Source organism: Piliocolobus tephrosceles, chromosome 13, assembly GCF_002776525.5.
Source record: "Piliocolobus tephrosceles isolate RC106 chromosome 13, ASM277652v3, whole genome shotgun sequence".
Lineage (NCBI taxonomy): Eukaryota > Metazoa > Chordata > Mammalia > Primates > Cercopithecidae > Piliocolobus > Piliocolobus tephrosceles.
The window spans coordinates 49,428,912-49,450,357 of record NC_045446.1 but is presented as its reverse complement, the minus strand read 5'-3'; the positions used below and the strand labels follow the sequence as shown (position 1 = coordinate 49,450,357).

Below are 21,446 nucleotides of genomic sequence, written 5' to 3'. Positions count from 1 at the left end.
TAAATGTTACTGAGCAAACTCCAATTTAGAGGATTTGAGGAAGAAATAAAATCACAGAAGATTGGATTATCACGGTTGTTGATACAATGCTGTCATTTGCTCAAGGCTTTCGATTTCAGAGAAAATTATATTTGTGAGACTATAAGAGATTGTACAATTCTCTCTCCTATGTCATTTTCCCAAGGGTATACAGACCCCTTCAACCTGGGTCCTCATCATGACTCAGAGAGGGAAATAGCTTGCCCAGTGTGCCCTTTGAGCATGATTTATGAAACAGGATGTATCCAAATTTTCACCACGTTGCAGCTATTCAATTTTCTCTAATGGCCTTTATCTGAGAGTTATGTCTATTCGTGGCAGTCACAACCAGTAAGTCATTAGCTTAAAGTATGCTGATTGTTAATTTTAGCACCCTGGGCCCTGGGCCCAGTGGGAGAGGTCTCTCGCTTTTGCAAATCGAAGCTAAGGAACATTTGAGCAGTTGGCAAACATTCACATCAGGAAAAGTTAGAAAGTAAGAAGGAATAATTTAAAAGTTAGAGTAAGAAGCAGTAGAATTGTTGGAGCTAAGGAGGCAGCAGGATAGCTTTTTTTTCTGGCTGCCTCCCTACTGCTAGGCACTGTCCTCACCAGAAGAGAGGTGGAACCAGTCTTTAAATCAACACCTACTGTGTGCCAGGCACTTCACATATGTGAGCTCACTAATGTGCCTAGCATTCTTATTTTATCCTTATTAGAGATCCCATTTTGTAGACAAAAAACCTAATGCTCAAGGTCACACAGCTATTAACGGATGGAGCTCACATTTGAACCTTGGCAGTTGACTCCTCAATCTGTATTCTTAACCAACAGAGCTCTGAATGGGGGTGGCTAAAAGGGCCAGCCAAGCCTCCCTTGGAGCTACACTTTGCCTAAGATCTTGAGATCTGGCCACCAGATTCTCACTTTTAATCATTAAATAATTTTCAGCTCAGAGCTAGCTCCCAGAATGCCAGTAAGTGCAGCTTCCTTGTGTGGCTTAGGGCTGGGAGCTCCTCTGATGAGTAGCTGGTCAATCAGAGCCCCAGAGCCAGGAATGGCCCACCCTGAGATACAAGGTGAAGACAGCCGTGGCTTTCCTGATTCCAGGAGCCTGAGCTTTCCTCTGAGATGGCCACACAAGCTCCTTCGGGGGAGGCCGCTTGGACAAGCTGGAGCTCTCTAGAGGATAAACCATATAAACCAGGTGCTGGCACACATGGGCCTCAGTGAGGACACCTTGACACTGGGCTTCTCTCTCTCTGACCTCTGGGGACTCATGGGCACTTCCAAGTTAACCTGCCTGTCCCATTCCAGAGCTGAGCTGAATCTGAACAGAACTCATGAATTTCCCTGCCCACTCTCTATTTCCTTGTACTTGATAACCACAGCAAAGGAGAAAGTGCAAGCATACTTGCACTTTCCCAGTTTTGCAGAGGGAGCACTAAGGCTGCATTGACTTCCTATGGTAAACCACTCTGAGGCACTGGTGGGTCTGTTCACTCCAGCCAGGCAAAGCCTTATTTGGATTTCCCATGGTGGGAATGAGGAAGCCTGTGTGCATGTCCCAGGTGTGGCTTGGCTTACTTTGTGACCTCAGTCAGTGTCTTTTTCTTTTCTTTTTGATTTCTTTCTTTCTTTTCTTTCTTTTTTTTTTTTTTCTTTTAGAGGTAGGGTCTTGCTCAGGCTGAAGTGCAGTGGCATAATCATAGCTCACTGTAACCTTAAATTCCTGGGTTCAGGCAGTCCCCCCACCTCAGCCTCCCCAGTAGCTGGGACTACAGGAATGCACCACCATACCCCATCTAATTTTTCTTTTTTTTTTTTTTTTTGGTAGAAATGGGGTCTTGCTATGTAGCCCAGGCTGGCCTCAAACTCCTTGCCTCAAGTGATCCTTTTGCCTTGGTCTCTCAAAGTGCTGGGATTGCAGGTGTGATCCACTGCACCCAGCCTGTCTTCTTCTTCTGAACTTGTCTCTCCATTGTCCACGTTAACCCATCTGTGCTTCTGGATCCTCATCTGAAAATCTGAGGTAACAATAGTAACCTACCTCATGGGGCTATTTTGAGGACTAAATGTAAAGCATTTACAACAGTGCCTTATATGTAGTAAGTACCCAAGAAGTGTTTCTCCCTGTCTGCCTCATCTTCATCCTCATCCTCCTCATTATTATTATTACTACTACTACAAGGGGATAATCTCTAAGGCCCCCCTACTAGTTCTCATACTGTGAGAGTATAATGTGAGCTCCTCCAGGAAGGCTGCCTGGACATTGCCCGGGAGCTGTAGTCTTAGCCCTGTCAAGTTCATGGACATATTTCTGTAGATGAGATTCCTATTGCCTTCTAGGTGAGGCCTAAAAGGTAGATGTATCCAATTAATCAGGTGGAGGCTTGGGACCTTGTTTGAGCTTTGTTGAAACTATCTGGGCTCCAGCATTGAGGGTCAGAACAAAGGTCTGGGTGGGGGCCCCCTCTACCCGATGCAAGTCGTTCGGGGCTATCTAGCGAGGGTCTCAGGTCCTGGAGGGGATTCAGTCCCGCTCTGTGAGTCCTTAGGTATGTTCTTCCTACTTGTTGGGCTCTGTTATCTGACAGCTGTGAGGGGCTACTGGGGTTTCCTCCAGGGAGCTAGAGCTGTCTATGTTTCACGAAGCTCAGTTCATTCAGCAGGGCTGGGTAGCAGCTTGCTTGGGTTCTTGTGCCTCTCCTGGGAACGAGGGCTCTTATAGTATCTGATTGCTGCAGGATGCCAGCCACCACAGCTAGCAATATCTCCAATGACTATTGCCACCTTTGCCCAGGTCACATAGAGGTCAAGAGTAGGGTGGGGAGGGCGATGTGTTGTGATTACCTCCTAGAGCTCTTTGCAGCCCTTCTTTCCACTCCTGGGTTCCCATCTCTCCACCCCTAGGACTTTACTGCTCTGACTGAAAGCTTGCACCTGCCTCTTAAATTAGCCCTCATTGCTGGTCTTACTTTCTGGAGTTCATCCACTCCACTGGTTACCATGAGGACTGAAATTCCACTTTGATCATTTCACTCCCCTGCTCAAACACCTTTGATGGCTCTCTATCACCCACAGGACAGAGACTAAATAATCAGTTCCTTTCATGGTCAGGGCTATAGAGGCACCTTCCCCCCAGCCTCCTGAGAGAGATCTGGGTTCCCGAATACTTGCTCCATGTTCTAGTTTCCTTGCCATGGCTCACACTGCTCTTGGCACTGAATGCCCTTGTCCCATCTTCACCTGGAAAAATCCCTCCCTCCATTTGAGGTCCAGCTCAGACGTCACCTTCTCTAAGGTGAAGAAGTCTTCTGTATTTTCCTAGCTGAAAGTGACCACTCCTTTTTCTGCATTCACATGCTACTGAGGTAGTTTACTGTAAACTCCACCACCAGGCCAGAGTGCTCCAGCCTTCTTGAAACACTTGCAGTTCCCTAATCTCACCATGCTCATGATTCTGGGTCAAATGCTCTTCCTTGTGCCCTGCACACTCTTCCTTTTAGCCCCCTTTACTTCCTCTGCTTTTTCTACATTATTCTTTCAAGTTTCAGTATTGGATTGATGCCCTGAGAAACTTCCCTTGGCCCCTTCTCACCACCTTCCATTCTGACCTCGTACTGCTTGAAACTTGCTTGCCTCACTTCGGGGGAGGGTGACATTCCCTTGATTACCTGTCATTGCAGTTTTTGCACAGCATCGTGACTGTCCACTGATCTGTCTGTCTGTCCTATGGGAGAACTTGATGAACACAGAGCTGGGGGTGGGGAGGGAGGCTGCCCGACTGGGTACAACCAGACAGTGAGGACTGCAAGAACTCAGGAGGGACAGGCAGCTTTGTCTCAGTGGATGTTAGGATGCAGAGCACTTTCAACGCGCAGTGCGTATGGTATGCAAAGGCTTCTCCTCCCAACCCTGAGTATTCATCTCACTGAATACTCATCATGGCATGGTGAAATAGTTACCACTGTCTCCAGTTTATCCATGAGGAAGCTGAGCTTCCTTCCACAAGAACTCACCCAGTCAGTGAGCAAGTGTCTATTGATTAGTATGCACCAGACTATGTCAGGCACAGGGGGTATGGCAGTGAGTGGCACATTCCTTTAGTTCCTGCTCTTACCTTCAGGGGAGAAAGACATTAAGCTCTTATTAAGCCCCTAATGTTACAGTTAATTATTTAATTGCAATTGTGATAAAGTCTGTGGAGGAGAAATACTGAGGGGACTAGGGAATCTTATAATGAAGGGCGTGACTGAATCCATGGGTCAGGGAAGGCTGCCCTGAGGAAGTGACATTTGTTCTGAGCTCTGAATGATAAGAATAACTTGGTGAGAGGAGAGAGAGGAGAGGTTGCTGGGGTCAGAGGAAGGAGTACCTTGAAGGTGCTTGGCAGGGGGAGGCGTGGCTTGCTGCAAGGATGAACAACAGCCAGAGTGGCTGCAAGGCTGAAGGACAAGAAGGGTGGTTAGACAGGGACAAGATCCATGTGAGGCAAGTAGGCCATGGCAGGGTTTGGTCTTAGTAGCAACAGGAAACCATTGAAGGATTTTAAACAGTGGGTTGATGTGATTAGATTTGTGCCTGAGACCACCCTGTTGGTTGTGTGGAGAACAGTTTAGAGAGAGGCATGTCTGGAAAGGGGCGAGTGATGAAAGGAAGCCCTTGCAGAGGTCCAAGTGAGAGATGCCAATACCTTTGGCCAGGGAGGTGGTCATGAGATGAAAAAAATATGATGACGGAAAGGGATGTATCAAGGATAATTCTCAGGGAAGACATCCAGATCTAGCCTCTGGGCTCTAAATTCTGTGCATTTTGCACAGGCCGGGGAAGGTAAATTGAAAAAAAAAGCCTATATTGTAGCCCCATTTTAAGGTGTAATCTGCATACCAGGTACAGGGGAACTTGATTCTTCTGCAGGTACGGGAAGCCTCAGAAAAAAGTCTCCTTTCAGTCTCAGGCTCCTAGTCTGTGCACTTGATTGGTGAATCCTAGGTCATGTGCTTCTGCTCTGTGTGCCTGATTGGTGAATCCTAGGTCACATGCTTCTGCTCTGTGTGCCTGATTGGTGGCACCTAAGTCATGTGTTTTATCCTTGCTGCAAAGGATTCTGCCAAACAAGGGTCTGGCTTTTTAAGTTTCTATGTTGGGAGGCAGGTTTCCCCTATACTAAGACTCTTAAGCAAAGGGATATTTCTCAAATGTAGGAAATGAGTTCATATGTTAGAGGCCAGAAAGAAAGATAAATGTTTACACATGGATTATCTTGGTGCTCACAACAATCTTGTGAGGTTGTCTATTTTTGCCCCGTTTTACAGATGGGAAACAGATATGGAAACTCTGGAAAAGCCCTGATTTCTTCCCCAGTAAAGCAGTACTCTCTAAGGGCGTTTTCAGCTCCAAATGGTAGAGATTCATAATGATGGGCTAACAGGACATCTCTGTTGCTTCCAGTTCTTGCACTTTCTGGTCTTTGAGAAAGAGCCATATGTGCCTGGTGCTGTCTAACTCCCCTTCGACTCCCCAGCAACCTCCTCCCTGTTCCTAGAGCTGCCACCAAAGTTTAACTACTTTCCACAATAATTACTCTCCCCTGTCCCTTTCATGTTGACAGCACTAATATTGACAGCCCTAATGGGATTGCAGATTAAGCAATCCCAGACATGTTTGGAGCTGTACCTGGATCGGCCCTTTAGACAATGGCAGAAACCACCTTTGCTCCTGATTTCAATTGAATAATTTACTGTAAATAGCCTCCATTTCCTCCACAAACCCTGTGTCATTAGCCAAATGGAGGTGAGCAAAGGCTGCGTCTAATTGGATGTGGGCGCAGAAATGAGCTGTCCAGATGGAGCTGTTGTCACAGCAAGCATTGAATTAAATCAGAGACACTTAAGACTTCAAGTCTTTCTTGTAAACTAGCCACTTCTGGTGCGAGCTACATAGCCCAGATCCCTGAAGAAACAAGGCTGCAGGATCCATGGTGGGATTTTCAGTGAATTAGGAAAGGCCCTGGGACAGGTGATGGAGGGATTTCCTCTTTCCTGCTCACTCCTACATGTGTCCTTTTCACCTCTCTTCCTGAGAAAAGCAGCAACTCTGCTCTGAGATATATTTCTTAACTCTTCCTTCCAACAGGAAGGGTACTTCTTCTTGGAGGCTGCTATATGCCAAGCACAATATTGGGGACTTTTGCAAGTAATCTTGTTTAATCCTCATGATGCTCCTGGGAAGTAAGTATAATTGAGGAAACCACATGTTCAGGGGGTTGGCAGTTTTCCCAAGGTTATGTACTTATCAGGTCAGGATTTGTACAAGTCAGGATTTGAATCTATCAGATTCCAAAGTTCATGTTCTTTTTGCAACACCAGTGAGGACACAGAGCCCAGGACCAAGGGCTTGTCTTGAACTCAGTTTTGGTTTCCTAACATTCTGTGTAACTTTGGAAGGAGTTTATTCTTCAAGTCTGCTCAACAGGATGAGTCTGACTTAGGGCTGTGGCGGTGAGTGGGTGCAAGGGCTTCAGACCGAAGATGCAACTTTGGAGTAGGAGCTTCCCTGAGGATAGCGTGCTTTAAACAGGTCTATTTGAAGCTCTAACTGGAACCATGATCTCCCATCCCCCGATCCCTTTAGGGCCTATCTCTGTCCATATGACTTTCACAAAAGTGACAATAAATGAGGAACAAAAGAGAAATGTCTCCTTCTCCTTCCATATGACAGCAGTGTTTGCTTTTCTTCTTGAGGGCTGTGTCACTGAGGGCTGGCACTAGATGAAGCTGGAAGATTCACAGTCCGGGAAGTGGGAGCAGTAGGCGGTGCTGGTGAGAGGGAAGAGTGCTGGGATCTCTGAGAAGTGCCCTCTGGGGTTGGGTGTTGCCATTCAGGAATGGAGTCAGGCTGTCTGTTAGCAAAGGCTGAACACAGGCTCTTATCTTCATCTGCTCTAGCACCTCCCCTTCAATCATCAAACCTGGATTCTAGTCCTCTGCCACCTACTAACCTGTGCTTCTCACTGAATTTAAGAGGTCTCATCTGTAACAGAGGATGATGATAGCATTAAATGAACTAATACTATATGAAGCATTTAGAACAGTGCCTGGCACATAAGACATGCTCAGTAAATATTAGCTGTAATTATTATTGTTATAGATACTTTATAAACATCAGCTGGGTTAAACAAGTATTTCCTATCTCTCCTTTCAGATATTCTTCCTCATCCTTAGTGAAAATGAGCTGTGATTCCTCTGAGACCTAATCTGATTGGGTCAGGACTGTGCCTAATCCCACATTCAGCAAGATTTGGCTTTAGACATTAAGGAATCTTGTCCTTTGGGGGCAAAGAGGCAGCCAATAATGACACAGTCTGTGAATAGGGCAGTGATGCATATGCAATCAGATGTCCTTAAGGTGCCTCCCCAGCCTCTGGGAACACAAGAGATCACATGAAGGAAGGTTTTGTGAGCTGGCAGGCTCCCCCTGCATACCTGCTGGGAAGTCATGGGTAAAAAGGATGAATGATGGCACCTCACTGGGATGCTTTAAAAAAATCGAGATATATTAGGCTTATTGCAGTTCCCTCAGCTAACAGCCCAGAGGCTCCTGAAGGAAAAGAAGTTGATTGTTTTGGCTTGTTGCTGCTGTGTTCTAGCTGGCTTCTTGTGCTCACTGCTTCTTTCTGAAGGCTTCACAGGTCGGTGATCCAGAATTGGCTGTAGAATTTACGGACACAGAGCTGTATTTCTGGAATCTGCCTCTTAGGAATTCAGAACACTTTCTTGCATATAGGCTTCTGCTCATGACAACTCTTTTTTTTCTCTGGGTCCCTCAGAAATGACTTGAATCAGAGTCAGAGGTTCCTCTAATACTCTGTGGTATGTATGCTTCACCTCATCCTACAGTTTCCTCCTGATTCAAACTTCAAAGGGTCCTGGAATTTTCTCAGTATTTCCCTGTCTCCTCTCCTTCCTTAGGCTCTAATCCCCGCTTCAACATATTTACTTTGCCTCTTTTCTTCTCAGTGATGAAGATGTGGAAGTAAAACAGAATCTACTTGCTCACTGCCATCTAATCACATCTTAGCTTTTACCCTGAGAAGTTGGTATTTTCCTTTTTTGTACTTTAGTCAAACATATCAAAAGGGAGCAAACGCCTCATTTTATTGTTTCTAGTTTTTCTTTTGTGCCATCCCTTTCAGCCTATTGGCTCACTAAATTCCAAAAATATACCTTCTCAATAATGATAATAATGATGGAAATAACGAAGATGATAGCATATGCTAATGAACGCTCACTGAGCCTCTCGCTGTGCTGGGTGAGTTACCTGCTGTATCTCATTTTCTACATCTCCCTTAGCATAGGTGACCAGAGAGCTGAGCACATAGCAGACTTATAGGACATAACGATAATAATAGCTAACTATTTATTTAGCTCTTACGTTGGTCATATACTTCCACATTCCTAATCTCATGTCATCATTATAATAACTCTTTAAAATAGATATTATTATCCTCAGTTACAGATGAAGAGATGGGGCTCAACATCAATGTATTAAAAATTTATCCCACTCATTCTTTCAACAGAGGTGTAGAGTGCAGGCTAAGTGCCTGGCCCTTGGCTCAGTGCCAGAAACACATGTGGTGTCTACCCTCAGGAAGCTCACAGTCTAATGAGCTCCACAGACAAAGAAACAGGCAATGGCAGCAAGTCTCTGGAATTATCTAGTGCCCTAGTTTATTCTGGGTTCCTGCCTCCCCACACTTTTCAGACTGACCGTTTTCTTCTTTCTTCCCAGCATTATGATGAGTGCTTCGTGTTCACCCACATCACTGTTAAAGTGCTCCTCCTCCATTCTCTTCTATAGGGCTCCTGTGTAATCACGGAGTAAGACTCTTCTGTTGATGTGCCCAGGCAAAGGTGACAGAATCTGCATATTCCTCAGGGAGGGCTTTCTCATGGGCTTGGAGGAGTTGGCAGAGAGAGAGAAATGAAAAAAAGAGATTGTGTACAAAAAGGCCTCCAGGAGCACAGCAGGGACAAGGCAAGGGAGAAAAATACAAACAGGTGGGTAGTTGGTTTGGGTTCAAATGTGAGGCACAGGGAAGCCAGCTGCATCCTCGGTGCTGGGATTGGGAGTTCCTGGAACCTGGATTACTTTTATTCATTAGGATGCTTTTGGCTGTGTAGAACAAAAACCCTCACTCAGACTGACTTAAACGACAAGAGGTTTTATTTTCTTAGATAATAGGAAGCCTAGAGCTGGGCCAGACTCCAGCATTAGTTGATTCACTGTTTAGTGATCAAGGACCCAGTATATTTTTCTTGGAGTGTGCTAACTTGGTTCTCCAGCTAGCGCTGCTCATGATTGCAAGATGGTCTCTAGCAGCAATGAAGTGGATATGCTCCCTTGTTCAAGTCCAACAGGAAAGATACTGTCTCATCTTGCAGTTCTCTGTTGGGAGAAATAACACATCCCTAGAAGCAGTCCTGTCATGGCTCATTGGCCAAATTGAGTCACATGCCTATTTCTGAACCAATCACTGGCAATTTGGGTGCAGTTGCATCATCCGAAGTGGAATGGATTTGGGAAAGCAACCACTCTGCCAGTAACATGGTCACATTTTCCAGGACAAACTTAAGCATAATCACAGTGAATAACCCAGTTCTACAGTGGTAATAGCCAGGGAATTAGAATGTAGAATTGCCAGTTTTAGCAAGTAATACAGGATGCCCAGTTAAATGTGAATCTCAGATAAACCATAGATACTTTTTTAGTACAAGTATGTCCTATGCAGTACTTACGGGCTGTGTGTTCCAATATTTGATACATACCAAAATAAGTCAGGCAAATATTTGAAATTGGAGTACGAAAATATTTTAGAGATATAAAGTGGACTAGGGACTTAGAAACAAGATCAAATCTGGGTTCTGCCTTACTTGTGTGAGGATAGTGGAGTGAAAACTGGTTCAAAAGAAGAAGAGGGCTAGGAGGCCTTACCTCTTTGCCTGCTTTGGTTCCTTGTGGCCTGGGAATGGGAGAGAAAGTGATTGTGCCTCCTCTCTTACGGCCTTGTTGTGCCATCCTGCCCTCTATTTTCAGGGTCACGACCGCTGCGAGCAGGCCTTGCTGCAGATTGGGATCAACATGATGGCGCTGCCTGGAGGTCGCCACCTGGACTCCATCACCCTGCCGGGTCAGCGGTAAGTCCTACAGCTGTACAGCTGTCACTCCAGGCCAGACCTACCCCATCTGAACCTTGACTGAGGTCCAGTTCCAGCATCCTGAGGCTGCAGGTGACCCCATCTTCCCATGCAATTTTCTGGGGAGGAAGCCGAGGATAACGTATTGGGGATGCCATGTTCACTCAGCAAATATCAATGGAACTGGACCCTGGGATACTGAAGAATCAGGTACATCCCAGCCTCTAATGAGCTGAAGTCTAATGCTGAGGCTGACCATGAAACAAAGAATCGAGTGGGTGTGCTAGGAAGATAGAGGACTCCAGGGGAGGCTCCTGATCCTGCCTGGCTAGGGGGCTGGAGACCCTGGGGGTCCTTGGCATTAGTGGAGGCCCTCTCTGAGGCTTTTGGAAGGTGTCATTCTACCCTTGGATGTCTTTTCTTTTGCCCAGAGCACCAAGGAGATAACGGAGCATAGAGCTGATCCTTGGGAAGTACTTGTTGTCCTGAGTTGGGCAATGAGGGAGGGTGTGAAAGGCACATACTGAGAAGAAGGTGAAGCCCGGATAATGAGGGGAGAGGACTTGAGAACATCCTGTCTGAAGAAGGAGATATTTGGGGCCATCAGAAGTGCCTGCACACAGCTGGAAGATGTGGCAAGGCAGGTTCTGGTTTAATGTGACTAGTCCTGGAGCCTGAACCTGAACCAGTGTTAGAAGCGCCAGGGTGCTAGATCTTTCCTGCCCAACTGTCCCCATTTGCCGGGTCCTGTACTGATTTGGGTATGGAAGTCCTGTGGCCCTGGAAATTCCTGGCAAACCTGGAAAGTGGGTCACTGTAATGTAGGTTTGATCTATAGAGGAACTCAGCAACCTCAGAGTGCTTGTGGATTCCACTTAGCCTTATTTATTCATTTATTTATTTTGCTGAGACATTTTGATGGGGTTATTTTGAGGCAACACAATCCAAGTAGATTTTGTAAAACTATTAGGCCATCGTTTTATTTTGTATTGTGTTGTGTTACATATTCCATGTATCACTGACATTTTACCTTTATCCTTAACCCTCCATCTGAATTACTTGGGATTTCATCTTACTGTGTCATTGCTTTCAATATTGTTTGTTTGGTTATTATTTGTTTTGGAGTATGTGTTGCTTTTAAAATCAGAAAAAATTATTATTTGTTAAAAGTCTACTGGAACTGGTTTAGCCTCTGTGTGCACACCAATCTGCTCCCACAAGGCCATCATTATAAAGAGGTTTTAGGATGTGATATGCAATTCATGCATGTTCCTGAGGACTCAGAGCATGGTTAGAAATGCCACTCAGAATTTCCTCTGCAGCTGGAAGCCAAGAATAAGACATCATATGGGGGTCCAATTATCTTTGCACACAGCACCTGTAAGGTGGAACTCAGAGATGATGAGATACAGACCTGTCAGGATGTATGGTGGTTTCTTCAAGATGGGGCCTGCCTTAGCCTGGAATGGCTGATGGCCTTTCATGAGACGGGGAAGTGGGGTCAGCTTTGGACACATGACTGCCTGGCTTCAATGCTGAGCTATACTTCTCACTAGCTATGTGGTCTGTGCAAGTTCCTGAACCCTATCATCTGTCTCTCACTTTTCTCATGTAGAAATGGAAGTAATAATAGCACCTTCTTCATAGAGTGAATGTGAGGATTAAATAAATCTATATATGCAAAATGTGTGTCACACATTGAGAGCTACATACGCAGAGTCATTACTTATTGAGTGCCTGTTGCTGTGTGTTGGAGCTCTTCACGTAGGTGATATGGGGAAATTCTTCCAGAAATCCCTCTCCTGACCCCTAACCCTCAGCAAGTGACCTGAGTGAGAAAAAGAAATCATAGACGGACACTCTCAACAGTCTAATATTTTAAACCAGGAGAAAGTAAAACTATCCTGGTTGAAGTGAAGCCCGAGTCTCCCCCGTCCAGAGAGTAGGTTGGGAACTGTGTAGCCAGGTGGATAGCAGCAGCTCTGGCTATAGGGCTTTGGGATCCCTCCAAACACCCCCTTGCAGTCCTGGTATGGTCAGATCTGAACCTGTGCTGGGGTTGAGGAAGCCATCATCACAGGGACATTTAGGACAGTGGTTAGGAGTGCAAACGCTCCAGCTTGGTTCTTGGTTCTGCTACATAGTAGTCATAACTTTGTGCTTTAGTTTCTTCATCTATGAGATGAGGATAATTTATACATGCATCATTGGGTTTTAGGAGCATTTAAAATTATGTGTAGGAAGCCCCTGCCTGGAGCATAGGACCTGCTTAATCAATGCTAATTTCTCCTGCTTCCCATGAGGAATAGGTGCTCTGAGTAGAGAATGAGGTACAAAGATCAGATCTTGGGCCATTTTAGGCCCCTGAGAACCACTGACCTATATCTCTCCCTCTCTCTCTCCCACTTCCAACCTCTTCAGAAGTTTTAAGGTCACAGGAAATTAAATTACATACAAATGATTTAGGAATCAAATTATTAGGAGGCAAGGCATGATTTCTAACTGATCTTGCACAGCAAATCCATTGGGAGGAAGACCCCAGACTGACTTAACATCATGTAGCTTGTGAAATCTTTTTTTTTTTCTTCAATGTCTTCATCCTTACAGTTCTGACAGGGCGGGATGAGCAACAGAGAGAGGGTGGTATTTCCTTTAATATGTTCACAGCCTAGCATTGCCAGGCCCAGCCAGAACACTGGGAATAGAATCCCTGGACCTAGCAATCTGTTAATTGTGTATGTTCTAGGGGCCTATGCATGGTCCGCATTCACAGAGAAGGCGCATATGTAGTTACAGGATGTCAGAAGTGTTAATTTGCCTATGATGCAATCTGAAGCAGCATAATAGGCAGACAGTAGCAGTCACGTCTTTTTTTCTCCTGTTCCAAGTTGCAGAGTCCTCTCTTGTGGGGAATAACATCATGGTTATTGTCTCCAGATAAATAATTCATGCTGGATAATTGACTTCTTTCTGTTGTGTTCCACTGAAACTGAATTTTATTTTGCAGTGCCATTGTTCACCTCAGTGCACAAAAATAAACAAGTACTGCCATGTTGCATGGAAGCATCCAGCAGCCTGAGTAAATCATATGGGTGAGGCTATTGGTATTTGAGACCATTGTGAGTAAATAGCAGCACAAAAGGCTGTTCTAGATGTGGATTCCTAGGAGAGAGTAGAGGTCAGGAGCAACAGCCTCCTAGCCCAGGGGTTAGGATCCGTTGCTGAACTGGCATGAGTGACAGGAAGTGGTCTGACAGGGTGTGGTGGTTCTCAGCTCTGTATCTGAGTCTCCTGGGATGCTTTCATATTTAAAAACAATAAAATAAGCAAAAGAACAAGACACTACTCTTGGAATCTCTTTTTTTTATTATTTAATATAGGTTTTTTATTATTTTAATACAGTTTCAATGTAATCAGACAGTAACAATGTCTAGCTGTGTCTTCATTTAGCATGTATCTGTAAACATGCTCCTTAAAAACATACCTAAACACACACCAAAAAAATAAAAAATTAAAGATGTCTTTATAAAAATTTTTCACAAGTTATGCATTTTTGAACAACAGTTAACAGGATAAGCTCAAGATAGCAGTTGCCAGTGATTTTTATCCCTAGGAAGTAGATAAATCAACCAGGCTAGGAGTTTTCAAAAGTAAACATAAACTCCTTTGTACTAGCTAATCCTTACCACTTAGCATCACCTGTCCTTCAGTTGGTCCTATGCTTGAGGCATCAAAGTGAAGACCAGGGAACTAGTATTCAAATCACAAGTATTTTAAAGTTTACAATCCACAATTTCCTAACAGTGATATGATAGAAAGAGTATGAATTCTGGAGTCAGACAATCCTAGTTTTGCAACTTACTTGCTGTGTGGCCTAGGACAAGTATTTAACTTTTCGATCTTCAGTTTTCCAATATATAGAAAGTGGAAGAAAAAAGATTGAAGTATGCAAAGTGCCTAGTGTACCGTCTAGCATCCAGCAGCTACTTAATAAGTAAATATTTCGTTCTTCACAGGTAGTATTAATTAATTCATGTTTACATAGTTACTTGCCACTAAAATAAATAATGTAGAAAACTCCTAAGGGTCTTATAAGTTAAGATGGAAATAAATCGGAAGCTTGCATAAACAGATTAAAACATGGATTCACAAGAAGAGGAAATAACAGTAATAGATTAGAAAGCAGGTAGACCCAGCCATAGGAAAGAAAACTTAAATACTACTCAGCAATATCTCCAGGATACCATCAGAACTATTTTGGTCACCCCATAGGGGTAGACATGGATACCCACTCCTATGATTTTGCGTTGTACTAATATGGCAGCCTCTAGCCACAGGTGGCAGATCAAGCGCTTGAAATATAGCTAGCCCAAATTGAAATGTGCTGCAGTTAAAAAAAAACAAAAAAAAACCCCAAAAAACTGGATATCAAAAACTTGGTATGAAAAAAATACACAAAATATCTCATTAAACATGTTTAGATTTATGACATATTGAAATAATATTTGGATTTATTGTTTTGAAGAAAACATTGTTAGATTTAACTTCATTTCCCTCTTTTTACTTTCTTTATGGTGGTTACCAGAAATTTTAAATTTACGTAAGTGGTTTGCATTATATTTCCACTGGACAGCACTGATGTGAGGTCCTAATTTAACTTGAGAGTCCTCATTCTTAGGCTCCCATATTCTTCCCTCCCACTCTTCCATTCTTTAGCAAAGACCCTAGCACTACAGAAACAACAATTTTCACTCATATCCCAATATCCTGGACGTAACACATGGATGATTTGCCACAAATAGGCTTTAAATGATTTATAAAATATATAGGAATGAATAAATGGATTAGTCATTCCCAAGGGAAAATGTCCCTCAAGGACAATATTCACATAGGCAAGACTCTGTGGTACTTTCTAACACACTTTAAAAGGAACATTATTTTAATATGCACTAGCCATTCGCGACACTCAAGACAAGTGAAGGTTAGCTATCTACTAGAAAAAATAAAATTTTAAACTTGAGGTATTTATTCATATGTGGGGCTAAGTGGTTGAAAGCATGTAGACCTTGGAATCAGACTTGGGTTCAAATCCCAGTTCACCTACTACCAGCTCTGTGACCTTGAATGACTGTTTAAGCTGTCTATGCACCTGTGTTTTCTTCAACATAGTGGCAGTGACAGCTGCTTTAAAAGGTAGTAGAAGTGCTTGAATCCAGCAGGGAAGGTCTCTGTAGAGCCTCAGGGTGCTTTGCAGTACCCAAGCCTCACTTTCCCAGGTCATAGAAATCAGCGGTCCCCACCCCTGGTCCTCAGCCTGTTAGGAACCGGGGCCCCACACAGCAGGAGGTGAGTGGCCAGCAAGAGCAAGCATTACTGCCTGAGCTCCGTCTCCTGTCAGATCAGAGGTGGCAGCAGATTCTCATACGAGCATGAACCCTACTGTGAACTGCTCGCATGAGGGATTTAGGTTGCATGTTCCTTATGGGAATGTAATACCCACCACCCACAGCCTCCCTGCATGGAAAAATTGTCTTCCACTAAACCAGTCCCTGGTGCCAAAGGTCCCTGGTGCCGATGAGGGTAGGGACTGCTGGTGTAAATAACAGTAATAATCTCTCTCCCACCCCCCAGGTAGTGAAAACGATGCAGTCTCTGGTCTGAGTACCTCCCTGGGGGGTGGTCAAAGATTTATTTGTGGCAGTGAAGGGGCCAGAGGTGAGCTTCCTGGATAGCAGGAGACTGTGGCTGCTATGTCCCTAGCTGGTCTTCATTTGCTCCTCTGGCCTCCCATCTTTCCATCTGGGATGCTGATCTTCTTGTTGGTTCTGGGCATGGTGGTGGTGCTGCTGGAATATAGCCATGGTGGTCAGCGTGTTGGACCCAGGCTTCACACTCCCAGGGTTGTGCCCTCCACCATCACAACCTGGCCTTCATATTCTGCCAGGATCCAGATGACCCAGTTCTTTGGTTTAACTTTCTTTATGGGAAGGCTCCTGGGGTGTAAGCTGGAGGCCAGGGTCCACACAGGGCTGGGTTCAAATGTCCCCTTCCTTCCCCACTTCCTTCTATAGCTTATCTAGCACACAAATCATCTATGGCATTTAGAATTTTTCTCTCTGAATCCCCGCCAGTGAAGAGTCAAGGTGATTAATAGGCTGGCCTTTGCAAACCCCCACAACAATGTTGGCTTACGGTTTCAAGTACTTGTTATGGGCTGGGTACTCCACACAGCTATTAGTCTTCACTATGACCTATGCGTATAATTATTATTATCTATATTTTGCAAACGAGGTCATAGGTTGAGTTCTATGGGAAACAGCCTTTGAGGTGGGGTTTAGAGTTCAGCGTGGTTTTTAGTGACCATCTTTGGGATCAATGCCTGTGGAAGGGAGAGGAAGGAAGCACGACTGGGCAGAAGGTGAAGTTGAGCTGCAAAACCTGGCTCAGTGATGTCAACTGATTTCGCAAGGAGCTTTGGAATCGGAGTTGTTGTCCATTGGCCAAAATGTCCAGGGCCTTCATGTCCCACCTTGATCTGTCATTGGAATGTGTTAGAAAATATTTTAAACTGGGAAGCCATTAGGCTGGGGCTGCTCCAATACTTTAGGTTTCTACATAGCAAACTGAAGCCCAGCATCAACAGTAAAATAAAACTAGAAACTGTACTGATCAGAAATCAACTAACCTTTAACTAGGATCTTTCCCCTTTAATCATTACATGCATTTTCTTTGTTCTCCTTTGTGTTCAGCCCATAAAAGCTTGCCACCCATGCTGCTTCAGAGGAGCTCTCCAACCTCTTCTGGGCTCTGAGTGCTGCCTGATTCACGAAATGTTTTTTTGCTCAAATAAACTCTGTTAAATTTATTTTGTCTAAAACTTTTAGACATCTTTAGGAAGGATGTGATCTTAGGTGAGGTGGCTCTAAGAACATCTGGAGGGCCTGAAAGCTGAAGGCTGTTGGCTAATGATACTCCCAGCATCTGGGACAATAAATCCTGCCAAAAAGGGGAATCTCAGCAGCACATCACAATGTCTATCTCATGAAAGAACTGAGCCTTAAGGAGGTGAAGTTACTTGCTCAAGAACAGAGCTGACAGGTAGAGAGCTAGGATACGTATTTCTGTGTGGTGCTTAAACCTGAGTGCTGGGTAATACTCTAACCGGTCTCTGTCTTTTCCATAAACAAATCGTTTACTCATTTATGCAAGTACTTATTTATTCATTAGCTTTCAACAAAGTTCTTCTATAAATATTTATGGAGTGCGGGTCATCTGCTTTGTATGGTGCCGTGTGCTTGAGGACATGTTGGTGACCTAGTTGGACATTGTTTCCTGCCCTCATGGAACTCAGTCATTATTCACTAACTTCTCTTTTGGCCTGAACAGGCCTGGATTTATAACAGGCATACAGTTTGGGGCTTTCATCTGTGACCTCTCCCTGTGAGTGAAACACTTTTTCACATGGTTTCCATTCAGCTTGGAGTATGAGATGAGCCCAGACTGGATGCAGCTGCAGCTTGTGGCAGGCAACCTCCTGGTTGCTCATGGCTAGCTGGGGAGATAACCAGCTTCCCTGAGCCAGTGGGGGCCATTGCAGGCCAGCTTGTCTCCATGCAGATAATGGCTTGCATATGTGCACCTCTGTTCTGTGGCCAGTTTTCTGCTGCTGGGTCATTTTCTATGCCTGTGGTGCGACGTGCAGACTATAATTGTGAATGGGATAATTGGATATTTTTCTGTTGTTTAAGCTGAAAAGAAGGCCAATCAAAGCTAGACTTGAATTCCATCCTTTCTCCCATTTCCAAAGAGAAATCCACAGAAACACAGGGTGTGACCCTGAGAAGGCAGAGGGACAGTGATTCAATAGTTATTTTTAAGAGGAGAGGCTGGATTTATACTTTTGTACAGTGCTGGGAACCGAGATCATAGAGGCATTGGGTATTGTTGCTAGAGTTTCCCCAGAGTGCATCCATGCCATCCCTTCATTATAAGATGGGGAAATTGAGGCCCAGAGAGGGGAATGTAGCTGTCACAATACTCTTCAGGCTGCTTTCCCACCTTTTGGAGTCCTGCCTCGCCTGGGTTGTGTTTCTTAAGCTAATGCTTTCACTCAGCCTTCAGTAAATCTTAGAATCTCTGTGTCCCCACTTCAGTGGAGTTCTCACATAGCAACTATCTGTAATAGAGAAATCAATTTCATTCATTCATTTGAATGAGATTTACCTTGGACTGAGAATTTACTTTGAGCCAAGCCTGGGGTAGGCCAATAACGATTTATGTATATGTCATCTTTTCTGCTCAAGGATAAATGTCCTGAGGGCCTAAGGGCTAAATTCGTATTTGGTTCATATTTATGTTCCTGACTATGATTAGAATGCACACAGTAGGATCTCAATAGGTAATTGTTGAGTAAATAAATGTTTAATAGATGTTTGATAAATGAATGATGAACTCTTGGCTAAGGAGTCTCAGGTGATGGTGAGAAATTAAATTAAATAGATTGGATTGTGTTTTTTCTCTAAGACACTCTTCTGACTCCAGCAAGCTATTCTCATTTTTTCAGTACAAAATTACCGTTTGGAGGGAAAGGGTAAGCCAGAGATTTTAGTAGAGACAGGGTTTCTCCCTGTTGGTCAGGCTGGTCTCGAACTCCCAACCTCAGGCGATCCGCCCACCTCGGCCTCCCAAAATGCTGGGATTTCAGGCATGAGCCACCATGCCCGGCAAAAGTAAGGTCTTCTTAAAGTAAAAATTTGAACAATATTAAAGTATGCAGACAATAAATGAAAATTCTCCCTCTTACCGGGTCCTCCCTAATTCTACTTCCCTCTCTCACCATTTTGGTGTTTATCCTTTCAGGCAATTTTCTTTCTTTCTTTTTTCTTTTTCTTTTTCTTTTTTTTTTTTTTTGAGACAGAATCTTGCTCTGTCACCGAGGGTGGTGTGCAATGGTGCAATCTCCACTCATTGCAACCTCCACCTCCTGGGTTCAAGTGATTTTCCTGTCTCAGCCTCCTGAGTAGCTGGGATTACAGGCGCCCGCCACCACACCCAGCTAATTTTTTGTATTTTTAGTAGAGACAGGGTTTCACCGTGTTAGCTAGGATGGTCTCGATCTCCTGACCTCGTGATCTACCCGCCTCAGCCTCCGAAAGTGCTGGGATTACAGGCGTGAGCCACTGCGCCCTGCCTTAATTTTTGTATTTTTAGTAAAGACAGGGTTTCACCATGTTGGCCAGGATGGTCTCGATTTCCTGACCTTGTGATCCACCTGCCTCGGCCTCCCAAAGTGCTGGGATTACAGGCCTTCTCCCAGTGGTAGGCTTTGGGGAATGAAGGAGGTGGTCCACAAGGCAAGGGCAGAGGCAGGGCAAGGCCACTGAGGGAATAAGGAGATCCCTAGGCAGATCCCATGAGGATCACTCCCCACTGTGTCACCACTTATATGATCTTTTGGGCTTTCCTGATGCTGCTACAAATTCATCAGAGGTCTGTGATGTTTATGCCAGGGCCAGAAGTTCTGTCCTGAATGTTGAAAACATGCACCCCAATTTTCCTCAGAAAGAAACCAGACAAGGGTTTGAAAAAAGACCAGACACTCCATCATCTTTATATGATCATAAGCTATAAAAAGGCAATCGTATGTCACATAAGGGCAGTCTTGCATAGCAGAAAGAGCTCCAGCTTGTATTTGAGGGTTTCAGTATTAGCTAAATTGCTAAAAACCATCAAAGAGCATAGCATAATAAAGAACAAGGCTCTGGTCTTACATTGCCTGGATTTTTGTTTCCACTTATTCACTGTGTGATGTTGGCCAAGTCACCCTGCCTAGCAAATCTCAGTTCTGGGAATCTCATAGGATTGTTGTGAGGGTTAATTAAGCCATTAAGATTGAATCAAGCATTTAGCACACTGCCGAGAATGTAATAAGTACTCAATCAATTTTAGCTTTATTGCCACTATTAACAATGAGGTCCTAGACAAGTTATACAATGCCTCTAGGCCTCAGTTTCTCCTTCTGTAGAATGGGGATGGCAATCTCCAATCATCAAACCACAATGAGGCCTGGAGCAGAAGGTTCTTGGTACATCAAAGATGCACTATAGTTGGTAATCCTCCCTTTTTGTTGGGTGGGTTAATTTCTTCTGACTTTGGAATACCCCTGAGGAAATATTGTATGGAGAATACTATTTCATACTGCAATTTCTTGGTATGAGACTTTGCTACTCCCTTCTCCCACCCCAACTCCACCCTGGATAATTCCAGCTTAGAAAAAAGTCATCTGGCCTGTAGCCTGGTATGTGGAGGTGATTGTAGTTGCAGTTGGCTTTGTGTTTGAGTCTGCTAGACTTCAGAAAGCCCAAATTTTAGGACTCAGTCCCCTCATTCCAGATGTTTAGGACAGCCTCCATCAGAATGCAATGAGCAAAGCTACTTGGGGAATAGGAAACTTCTGGGAGCTGGGTAGGACTCCTGGGAGCCACGTTCACGGTCTTGGATGCCCTCCTTGCTCTCCAGGCAATGGGACAATCTTAATAGCATCAACTTCAGATTTCAGTTCACTGTGGAGACTAAGGAAATCAAACCCGAGTCCTGGCCCCTGAGCCCTCCAGCTCCTTGGCCAGGGACCTTACAAGCTCCTGACTGTGGTGGTTTTCCATCATGAAGGGAATGTGACTCATTGCCAGTCCATCTGCCTTGACCTCAATTTTTAATTCCCGTCCTCTGTGTAATAGGATCAGTCGTTCGTACTTGCAAAGGAAGGATTTCATGCATAGTGAGATGGCAGCTCGAAGTTAATGGCTGAGGACAATTGACCCACTGGGAGTTGGAAGGGGCACAGGCAGCAGGCAACCCCCACCACACAGCCAGAACTGCTCTGTTTAACCAGACTTTGCATAGTGGGGTCAAGCAGCAAATCCAGTAGGAGAGGTGGAGCCCAGAAAGTCAGGGAGCTAATGACAGAGAGTCAGGCAAGCTATGCAATTATGGGATGTTCAGCACTAACACAGTCCAAAACTTAATGAGCTGCAGTCCCTAGACTCCCAAAATTGAGAAGAGCGCTTATTATGTGGCGGCACCGTGACCGTGGCTGGTATTAGATGGGCTTGTGGTGGGGCCATGTGTGATTCACCAGGTCCAGTCTCCTTCCTGAGAAAGCTGGGGCCCCCTTTGATGGCCCCTCTGCAAGGCCTGACCCCCACTTCTGCTGTGGCCTTGTGTTCTCCA

The 21,446-nt window shown here is 44.6% G+C and overlaps 1 protein-coding gene across 2 annotated transcripts in view; it reads left to right on the top strand.

Moving 5' to 3' along the window:
* The window catches only part of INSC (INSC spindle orientation adaptor protein), a 133,787-nt gene that overhangs the window by 26,318 nt on the left and 86,023 nt on the right, over positions 1–21,446 (top strand). For both annotated transcript variants that reach the window (XM_023230864.2, XM_023230865.3), the window contains exon 2: positions 10,117–10,217. In XM_023230864.2, coding sequence (XP_023086632.2) covers positions 10,117–10,217 — 101 coding nt within the window. The remainder of the gene's footprint in view (positions 1–10,116; positions 10,218–21,446) is intronic.